The 11,464-nt window shown below is 40.3% G+C and overlaps 1 protein-coding gene across 1 annotated transcript in view; it reads left to right on the forward strand.

Annotated features, from left to right (window-relative positions):
* The window catches only part of LOC113067695 (phospholipid phosphatase 3-like), a 33,239-nt gene extending 25,083 nt beyond the window's left edge, over nucleotides 1-8,156 (forward strand). The window contains exons 2-6 of the mRNA XM_026240096.1: nucleotides 1,273-1,430; nucleotides 1,997-2,280; nucleotides 4,163-4,220; nucleotides 6,554-6,730; nucleotides 6,827-8,156. Coding sequence (XP_026095881.1) covers nucleotides 1,273-1,430; nucleotides 1,997-2,280; nucleotides 4,163-4,220; nucleotides 6,554-6,730; nucleotides 6,827-6,931 — 782 coding nt within the window. The 3' untranslated portion in view covers nucleotides 6,932-8,156. The remainder of the gene's footprint in view (nucleotides 1-1,272; nucleotides 1,431-1,996; nucleotides 2,281-4,162; nucleotides 4,221-6,553; nucleotides 6,731-6,826) is intronic.
* The last annotated feature ends 3,308 nt before the right edge of the window (nucleotides 8,157-11,464 follow it).

Here is an 11,464-nt window from a genome sequence, read left to right on the forward strand (position 1 = left end):
TAAATAGGTGTTAAATGCAATCTTTAACAAAAATGAACATTATAACATAGTGATGCCTAAACCCACTTTTAGTACTTAAAATGCATTTTTTTAGTTAGGGTGTTTACACACCTGGCATGTTTGGAGCAGAAACTGGTGCATTTTCTCCCTTAGTTTGGGTCTTTTAAATATATTTAAATATAGCAGTCGTGCTTAGATCCACACCAGTCTGAGATCACCTGAATGAGGAGGTCTTGGCCAAACTGAAACCATCTCACTTCCAGTGAGATTGCAATCCGACCCAATGTGTATGTGTGAAAACGGAGCTAGATCGCCAGGCTAACTTGTCAACCAATCTTGATGGATAACCATAATGAGTGGAATCCCAAAGCGTAAACTCTGACCAATGAGAGGACAGTTGACTTTTTATAGTGACATGCAAATGTTAGTACCAAGGAGAAAATGCAACAAAGAAAGCAAAAAAATCCATAACATGAAACTAGTTATCAGAAAAATGTAATATTAATATTAAACCATGAAATGTGTTGGAACACATGCACTTGGAGATTACCTATTTGCTTACTGATTTATACCTGAAGAGTTCACCCATCCATATGGAACAGCATCCTGGTTTACTTATCTGTAAACTTGTCTATGACCTACTGCCACAATGTTTAGTTTTTAACTTAGTAATAGTTTAACAAAGGGATAGAATAAGTCCCAGACACTGCCATAAATACTGTAAGGAATTCTGCAAGCTACAGTAGTTGTCAGGACTTAATTTCTACACTTTAGTCTAGCCAGTGTCCAACACAACTCCCTGCGACCATCCAGGTGTGTAATAGATTTGTTTGCGTTTTCTTGAAAAGGAAGAACCCCTACGCACTCCAAGTGAACCATACCGCATTCCCAGCACAACTCACAAGAAACTTTCCATCTTCCTCCTCATAGTCTCTGACCTCAATCCTGTATTCTTTAGGGTCTTTTCTTCTCCACATGCCTCATCTATCCATGCTGTCTTTCTCTTTCAACCCCCACCCTCTCCTTCACTCTTTTTGCCAGAGATATGCATGGAATGTCAGCTCCTTAGGCTGGATCTCGATTCCCATCAGGAAGACAGTGCCATTATCAATATCTCAACTGCACTTGCGAATCTAATTGCACATAATAGAGCATTAAAGATGTATCTTGTGTTTGATCTTGTGGTGCCAGAGAAACACTGAGATGCACAGAAGAACATTCCTCCAGGTAGTTTCGACATAAACATTAACCCGTCTGTCTCTCTCCTGACAGCCTCCATTCCGTTCTTCGCCTGTGAGCTCAAAGCGGTCACTCCATACATGAGGGGCTTCTTCTGCGGGGACACCAGCATCACTTACCCTTACATACAAACCGAGGCAATTCCTGACAGCATGCTTATAGCTGGGGGCGTCATAATCACAGGACTTACGGTGAGAACACACACATAAACTGAAATATCACTTGTTGAAAGTCTGCAAAGACACCCAAGAGAGTGAACTCAAGAATCGTTCTTTTCCATTGCTTTGCTAAATCTTTTAAGTATCAAAATGGGTGCAAAATCAACATAAAAATATGATAAAAGTGGTCAATACAACTCAGTCCTTCAGAAGACATAAAACTCTGTGCAAAAGTCACGATATTGGATTTTTCCAAAAGAATTCACTTTAGTTCTGTAGAAAAGAGTGACCGATACATTTAAATTGACCTTTGATGTTCCCTGAAATAAAGGAATCTGTATGGACTTAAAATAACATGGATCTGATGACATTCATTTTCGTATTTAACAAGATGTCCTGACCATAGTAGTATTAGCCCACGGCTCTCCTGTTACCGAAGGCTATTGATTTACTCTTTTCATCTACTTTGCTATTGAACAAGAGATCTCTTTGTTTAAGAGAGCATGTGTATGAGTTGCTGTGAATTATATAAGGTGTCATGAGTATTTAACTCAGTTTTGCATGGCTGTAACCTTAGCGGTGTCCCCTGTCCGTCTCAGATTGCTGTCGGAGAGTGTTACCGGGTACGATTCAGAGTTGTGGACTCAAGGGCATTTGTGCGCAACCGTTACGTCTCCTGTCTGTATAAGGAGCTGGGCAGTTTCCTGTTTGGGTGCTGCGTGGGGCAATCCTTGACCAACATGGCGAAGCTGAGTGTGGGCCGACTCCGTCCCCACTTCCTGTCGGCGTGCAATGTGACCTATGAATCACTCAACTGCGTACCTGGAACCTACATCTCAGATGTCACCTGCAAGAACAATTCCAAGATAGTGGAGGAGGCCAGGTAAGTGAAGTACAAGGAGTTTGACAGAGGGCACAGAGATAAGATGAGCTCTGTTCCAAAAACCTAGGCTCTGTACAAAATTTGCATTGTGACTTCGGTAGCACTTTATTTTACAGTCCTGTTCCTCATGTACATACTATAGTATATTATAGTAATTACAATAACTATGTAATAACTAGGTACTAAACCCTAAACCTACCCCTAAACCTAACCCTACCCATTGTAGTTACCTTGTGTTACCAGAACTTTATTAGATAAATACACTGTAAGTACACTATAAGTACATGTTAGTACACGTACTGTAAAATAAAGTGCAACCGTGACTTCTTTTGAAAGAGTACTTTCTGATTTATATCAAGGGTCTCCAACCATGGTCCTGGAGACTTGCAGTCCTGCAGACTTCAGTTCCTACCCTGTTCCAACACCTGCATGTAATTATCAAGTTAGGGAAGGATCTGAACTATGTAGTAACTCTCCAGGAGAATTGGAGACCCCATAAACTGTAGCAGGCCTGGCCAGTGCTCATCCTGGAGGGCCACAGTCCACCAGAGTTCAGCTCCAACACTAATAAAGTATCAAGGTTGGAGCAAAACTGCAGGATTTGGCTCTCCTGGCTTGATGTTGGCTTCCCCGACCATGTAGTATGAATGTTTGTAGTATGAAGGTAATCTGGACATACTACAGTATATCCATCATGTTGTCTTGTAACCTACCAGTGTTTGTTGTGAAGCTTCACTGCCATTGGCCTCATAGGAAGTGTCCATCTGTCAAGCACATCAGAATCTTGTTGTAAGTTGGTCACCCGAGTAATATTTGTCTAATATAAATACTCAGAATTCGAACATACTATCTTTTTCTGCAATATTTTTCACCTACTATATGTAGTAATTATGCATATTTGGATGGAGCTTAAGTGAGTTGTATTGCTATGTACTACTACATACATAGACAACATCCTAACCTAAACAGATCTTCACAACTGACTTATTTGTAACATTTTACATGCAGAAAAAGTACTCCACATGGAAGACTCGACTTGCAAATTATTCTGATGGAGTTTGATGCTGCCAAGCTAAGGGCACAATAAAATGTACTTTAAAAGATCTGAAGTTTGATAAAAGTGCACATTCAGTACAACAAAGCATATTTTATCACAAGGGTCAGCTAAATACTATGGTTCTTTAATATTTGGCCAAAAGAAGGTACCTTGAACTATGTTAAAAACCGGATATATCCATCTCCAGAGGGCATATCAGAGTGAGAACAATCACGGCCATCATATTGAAGTGTCATTCCAAACTGAATTACTAAAAATTGGCCACTTTGAAGGGTGCAACTGATGGACACTTCGCTCCCATGATTCCTTGCCGAGATTTAATTGTGTGACGATGGCACTTCCTCAACTGTCTCAGCAAGAGGACACAGAAGTGCCTTCCAAGGCACAGTTTGTTGGTTCCCTACACCCTTAATCCCTTTGAAGCTCTCACTCTGGAGGGTAAATCCTTCGAAAGGATTAGGGCACTTCAGAATTGAATGTAGTAATGGGTGTTTAAAACAGCATGGTAACACAGCATAAAACATCTAGTTATGCTGCTTGCATGTAGGTAGGAGGCTCAGTATATTTTGGAATACAGAGCTACAGTGTATGATTAATTAAAGGTACAGGTTTTCAAGTGCAAATGTTGGATGTTTTCTGACTGATCACATTGTATGTTTTATGGAAATATAAAGGAATTTACTTAAAATAACATGCATGCTTGTGATTGCTTAATATAATATCAAGGAGACAATGTTATGGCCCATAAAGCAGTGCAGCGGTTTAATGATTTGCGAGATTATGACATTTAGTTGGTAATATTTCCCTTCTGCTCTTTTCAAACAGAAAGTCCTTCTTCTCGGGCCATGCATCTTTTGCCATGTACACCATGCTTTACCTGGCAGTGAGTATCGCCGTGTGTGGCCATATTTACCTCTTAACACTCAACCATGCAAACTCAAACACACATCAGGGTAGCGCCGAATGACTGTGCTTGCTGCCGGATGCCAGTGAGGAGCTTTTTCTGTTGTCAGCTTTCACTTCCCATCCCTGCCATGTGGGGAAAATGCCAAAAAATTCCTACTGACAAGAAACTCTCTCAAACTTCAGCTCACACAAATGCACACAAATAAACTCATACTGAAAGAAGAAGGCTCTGAGAAAGCAGAAACACTCCCAAAAGGCATCTTGCTTCAAGCGGAATAGAAAGGCTTGAGAGAAAGAGGGAATGTTCTCCAGAGGCCTGATGAATAGACGAGCGGAGAGAGGGAGAGCGAGTGAAAGCTAGCTGAAGACAGAAGAGGCCTTGTTTAGTTGTGGGTTGGGTCCGGGAGGGGGGGAGCTTTGGCCTGCTGAGAGATAGACAGGCTTCTTTCAGTTAAACCCTCTCTCTCACTCACTGTTTTTGCCTGGGGAAGGGGCACAATAAGGGGAAAAAATGACAAAACGCTCTCAAACGATCATAAAGCATGGCATTCAATAGCATTCACATTTCTCTTTCACTCAACTGCCCCACAAACCTTATCAGAACTTACTCCGCCTTGTGTGCCAATCACGTTTAGAACGAAGGGGAAGAAAATTTGCGCGCTGTGTAAAAACAAGCTATTTTCTACCATTCATCTAATTCAATTCACGGGCCTCTGGCTGCTCTAAAAGCGGGAGGGCTCTTCAGCTCTCATTAGAGAGCGCGCGAGAGAGAACATGAACAGAGTGAGGGAAAAGCCTATAGAAAAGCTGTGCCAGGCTCTTTGTCCTCTCTCTCTGCCTGTTCTTTCTCTCCTTCCCGTCCAATGGCTGCACTGTACAGACTCGGCTCTGCCTTGCATGTCTGACCTGCAGCCACATGCTTAGGCTGTGAGCGCCAGCTGCTCCAGGCTTTACTGCAGGAAGCCGAACACCTGTGACGGGGCTGATGGGAGGGGTACCAAGGTCCCTCATGTGACATCAGCTTCCATAAAGTTAATCTACAGCCAATACCAGTTGACCCAAAATACATTTTCCCTAATATTTGTCATGTAGCTAAGCTAGCTTGTCAGGGTGGTATCATTAACACGTGTTAACAATTTTTTTTCACCATATGGCTCAGTACCCAAAGCTACGTGTTTACTTCTGAGACAGCATCCTAACTAAAATGCCTCAAAATGTATGTTTAATTGGAAATTGGACATAAATGGCTTCTCGAGTCATATTTACTACAGGGAAACTCTGAGATTATTTGGATACTCGAGTTTTCCAGTTGGGCAGAACATAAACATTTAACATGGTGGTTGGGACAATGATTGCTGCTGACAGTGCTATTCTTTATTAGTTTTTCTTTCTTTCTTTCTCAACAATAGATACATCACCTTGTCATTAAAGTAATGCCTATTTGTGTATATGAACAATCATTTGAAGCATGTTGTATGTATTGTAACATTCAAATAAGAATTTATTTGACCAAAATTCCGGAATCGTCAGCAAGCTGACTATCTAGAGTGGTGAATGTTTATGGTTATCAACCATTGGAACATTACATTTTATTAGTTCGACAACAAAACACTTAAATGCGACAAACACGAAATCATGATTTCAAAAGCAGGAAAGCATGTGAAGGCAGCATAAAAAAACTAAAATGTTTAATTACATAGAACATTTGAACAATTCTAGCCTCTTGGACGAAGCTTGTCACAGTATATTCTGGCATTTACCAATCTATTGCCTTGGAATAGACACAGACAAGTTAATTTTTGCATGTGAATCCGTTGTTTGTGATGCTCACTACGTATATTTGGGAACAGAACTTTTTTAATACTATCTTCCACTGCTAGCGTGGAGATACAGAAAATAGAAAACTGTAGTAGTCAAGTCAAGTCAAGTCAAGTCACCTTTATTTATATAGCGCTTTAAACAACATACATTGCGTCAAAGCAACTGAACAACATTCATTAGGAAAACAGTAGGCCTAAATAATTTGGTCTCCCAAGTATTGTAAGCTAATTTAAAGATGATTAAGATTCAATAACATGCATACACTATTGGAATCTTTGAACTAAAATAAGCACATAATTTAGTCTTTTGAGGATGGTTTATCAGGCTATCAGTTTTGGCAAACATCAGAGCAGTTTTTGAGGAAATGTGTCATCAGAAGTTTAGCTAGGTCAGACATACAACACACTCTGTAAGCTTCATTTATCAGTCTGTACTCTCTTTTATTAGCTCATATGTTAATTATTCTTGAAACGTTCTATTTTTGCCCAGTTTTACCTGCAGGCGCGTTTGTCATGGCGAGGGGCGCGGCTCCTGCGACCGTTGCTGCAGTTCATGTTGGTGATGTTAGCGGTGTACACAGGACTCACTCGCATTTCTGACTACCGCCATCACCCAACTGACGTCCTGACCGGCTACCTGCAGGGAGGACTGACCGCGTACTGGGTGGTAAGAATCACGTCGCCACATGCTCTAGATTAACGTTATTATGAATCTGGGAGTGTAAGGTACTTTTTGTGTGCTCACTTTAACATTTTCTTACAGGCCTTTTATATTTCGTCCATGTTTAAGACGTCTCGTCCAGACATGTCTCCAACAAGCTTGTCTCTGGAGAGTCCCCTGTCCAGCCGGCAGACCAGTGTCTGCTAACAGAGACACCTGAGAGACACAAGAAAGTGAAAACGGGAGCGATCAGGCAAAGAGCGGGAATGGGACAAAGAACTTTGAAACATGCTCGAGTCTTGACAAATCCTCACAGAGAACCATTTCCTGTGCACTTTGTGAGAGGAACAGTTATATATATATATATACATATACGTCTAACCTTTCAACAAACCCGTCCGCAATGTATCAGCCCTCCATAGATAAATGATATTTTTATATAAAAAGTTTATCCTTTATATTTTTGAAATACGTTATAGTTGAAGCTGCTAATAATTGTTGTCTTATAATTTGTCACCGGTAGTCCAGGCTCAGAGATTCACACATCACAGCTATAAGTGATTTAACTTGTCAAGATTTTTGGCTCATGTTGACTGTTGGAGGCCCAGTCTAATGAATTTCCATTGGACACAAATGGACCAATCACAACAACACTTTGGCCTCAGACCACACCCCCTTGTGTTTGCTATCGGACCTGGCTAGACCACTGTTCTGGTGCGCTGTTGCACAATCATAGCGGTGCTGATTATAGACATCCTCTGTTTATGAAAGCACAGATTTGATGCTAATGCTATTAAGCTTGTATTGTATTAAGGTGGGCTAAACTCTATGTTTGTACTAACCACTTTCACTGCATGAGTGAGACTGAAAGGAGGATTGAGCCGACAACCTCCTCACCCCCCCTTCCGCATAATGTGGGCTTGAATCCCGCCCTAAACGCTCAGCGGACCGGGGGTCTATACCTGTGTACCCTTTACTACTCATAGCACTTGAATTACACTATGGAATCGTCTAATTACTACAGATAATATTTAATATTTTGTCTTCTTTAATCAGTATTTTACTTTCCTTCCTGCGGTCAGTGCCATGTGTGTTTATTTGTTTTGTTTGTTTTGTTTTTTCCCCAAATGATAATTATTCAGAATGAATGTAAATAGATCATTTTTATAAAGGATCCAGATTTTCAGAAGTATTAGCACCGGTTCTCGTTTCACGTGTTTATATATGTTTTTATCGTTCGTGTTGATCAGGTATGCAGAGTTATTGTTGCTAATTGTTAAAGAGACTAGTGACTGAGCCACAGATTGTCAGAAAGCTATATTCTACTTATCTAGTTTCATTTTATTTGTTGGTTTCCCCTGTGAAAAGCCTGTGCGGCTGAAATAACCACTGTATTAATAAACCAAACCAATAAAATGAATGTTCAATATTTGTATCTCGTTTTCTCCTATTCTTTAATGACAGAACAAACCAAACATCCATCCACACACACTGATGAGTAAAGCTGCTGTAAAAAAGCTGATAAACACACCTGTGACTGCGCATCAGTTGGGTTTTATATTAACGCAGTGAATTGCTATGTTGCTCTGCGACTGTATTAACCTAAAGGACAATATTCTATATTTGCTAATGAACTATATTAGCTAATGGTAGAATTATTGTGAATGAATGCATTTGTGTAAATGTTTATTTACTGAATCTAGGTATCTTTTATTATATTGCTGTGTCACCTTGCATTAAATACACAAACTATTGGAGCCAAACGCGTAGTGCACTGACATACAGCACAACTATGCTCACAGTGACCCAAGTTCGATTCCCGCCTCTAGGTCCTTTGCTGATCTGCCCCCCTCTCTCCACCCAATATTAAAAAAGGCATAAAAGCAAACAAGCACATAAGAATGATTTCTCAAGGATCATGTGAAGACTGGAGTAACGATGCTGAAAATTCTGCTTTGCATCACATTTATAAAATGTTTGAAAAAATCTAAAAATAGAAAGCTGTTATTTTAAATCATAATAATAATAATACTGTTTTAATATTTTGATCAAAAAAATGCAGCCTTGCTGAGGATCAGAGATCAAAAATGTACTAATCCAAAAAAATATTTTAAATCTGTTTCTCTAGAATTCATGGCTATATCTGCCTGTTTAGCTGTCAATGGAGAGAGTGAGAAAAAAAAAGCCTTTTGCTGCCAGATAGCATAGCTACTACAAGTACATATACAAGCAGGGGCTTGTAGCCTAGTGCAAACGCTAACAGGCCAACCTTTGACCTCTTGAGCACCACAAAATAATACAAAGCAAGCAACACAAGACTGAATAACAAACCCTGGCCTTTGAACATTCCACCCATCTGTGCTAAAATCTCTAAGGCACAACCTCTCGTGGCTCATCGCTTTATCAGACGAAAGTTTAAGCCTTAACTTCAACTCAAGATGTTAGAGTGCAGAAATAATGAAACATTTATGTCAACACAAAGAGCAGCTCTTTGAGGAAACTAGTTTAACATTAGACATCCAATCCCACCAGTTCTCTTTCAGCCCCTCATTTCCCGCTCTCTCTCTCTCTCTTTTTGAGTGCAGTGGAGCGCATTGGCTGTTTCTGGGGTCATGCTACCACTGCGATTCCTGGCCAGATAGAAGCTGGCAAAGTGCTAGAAGCAGAGGAGGAGGCTTTGCTTTTCCTTCTCTTTTTTTCTATTCCAGTGTGCTTCCAGACACAGTGAGCAGAATGAAAGGCAGCCAAGATCAGAGCGAGCAAAGGAGAGATAAAGCAGTTGAGAGAGAGAGGGAGTGAGAAGCACTAAAGGCATGAGCGGAGGTGCGGAATGAGGGGCGAGGGGGGCGGGGCTCTGCGGTTGGCTGCTGGTGTGGCGCAGGGAGCTGTCGGGGGCTCTGGGTGTGGGGTGCACTGGGGTGGGAAGGAATGTACCCGTGGTTTGGGGGCTGTTTTGCTTCACAATGTTGTTACCAGGGAACATATTTCATACCTGACGTGTAGTATGCATGTCCCATAATGAATGGCCCTGCTCTTTTACATAATGTACTTCGCTCAACTTGTCTTACCACTATGACTTTTCCAACGGCCTTCACTCTGCCCCAGAATCCTGCAGGCTAGAATCAACAGCGATAAGCAGAGACAGATTCTTCCTGTAAATAAAACTCCCTGCTGCTTTAAAGACAACATGACACAGCGTTCACAAAACACTGAAAGCATGATCGTTTAGAATATACACATTATTTAAATATGTTAATAACATCTATATTGATTCATAAAAAACAAACAAAAAAAAAAACAAAAAAAAACAAATCTTTATTCAGAATTGAACTAAAACAGCCTTTCTTTTCTGATGATGTCACCAAGGCCTCTCATTTTAGCCCCTCCCCTTTCTCAAACCATCAATTCCCAGCAGATAAAATCAAGTATCGTCCTACATGTTTCTCACTGAATCTCAGAAACATTTTACAGGCGTAAAATAGGTTAGGAACTGCGTTTCATGACTTTTACTTCTGTAACCTGCATTATGCAGGTATTTAGCAGGAGATTATTTAGGACAGGACGTGGTTTTATCCACAAGGAGTCTGACTGAAGGTTGAAAAGCAGGCTGTAATTTATAGCGGATGATGTTATTTTCCTTGCACATGTAGCTTTTTGTTCTGTCAGAAGAAAAGTGTCATTTCAGAGGTGAAGAAAGTTATTGCATTTCAGTGAAAGAATATGAAAACTTTTTTCATAACATCAAGATGTGTACAAACAAAAAGGACCAGAGACATTTATCAATGAAAGATAGTAAATACTGCAAATATCATGCATTTAAAGGTGCACTCTGAGTCCGAGTCAATAGTCCGGAGTCCAGAGTGATGGTATGGATCGGCATGTGTGCGATCCATCAATCCAAATGGAATAATTATGAATGGAAAACTGCCTGCTGGAGTGATAAAATGACCATGACGGCTACAGCCACCACAGGGCAAAATCCCTCCATCCAGGAAACAGCTGCACCGTCCACAGCAGACCAGTGGAATGCAACACACAGCCTTCCTGCACCAGTCACCATTTTTATCAAGTTCAACTATGTTCAGTTTTTGAAGTGTGTAGCATGGTTGATATAAATGAATCAATTAAAAGGTATAAAAAAATCTAATTGGACACAGCAGTGCTTAATAACAAAATCGTCATTTATTCATACCAACAGGTGTCAGTATGAAACCCAAGAACCCTGGGGAAAAAAAGGTCAGTGAAATGTTAAGGACGTGAAATTGAAATGCACCCCGTTTATTTTCTTAATATACATTACATTACTGTGAATGCCTTATCTGTGAATTTCATCACTGTTTGACGGAAACATCATAGGTCCAAACCCACTACTTTTCAGGAAATAAGAAAATGATTTAACCCTGCTGCTGTCAAAGTTTACATGTGATCATTGCATTTGGAGATACATGTTTTTTTTGTCATTAGAATAGCTGCATTTGTGGCAGCAAGTGCATGAAATTATGCTTTCATCAACTTAAAGGTAACAAAGTTTATTTTAGCAACATGGCCACTGTTTTTCCTTTCATTGAATACATTTAGCCAAAAATGTAATGAAATATACTATGCAAAGATGATTTAACACAGTATTGGCAAATGCTTGACTAGGAAACTTTTCTCCACTCCTAAACTTGGTGGTGACCAGCTTTATGTTTCATGGCAACTTTAAGGCAAAGCGTAGTGCATTCATTCATTTTGTTAACG

This window comes from Carassius auratus, linkage group LG28B (assembly GCF_003368295.1).
Source record: "Carassius auratus strain Wakin linkage group LG28B, ASM336829v1, whole genome shotgun sequence".
NCBI classification, from domain to species: Eukaryota; Metazoa; Chordata; class Actinopteri; order Cypriniformes; family Cyprinidae; genus Carassius; species Carassius auratus.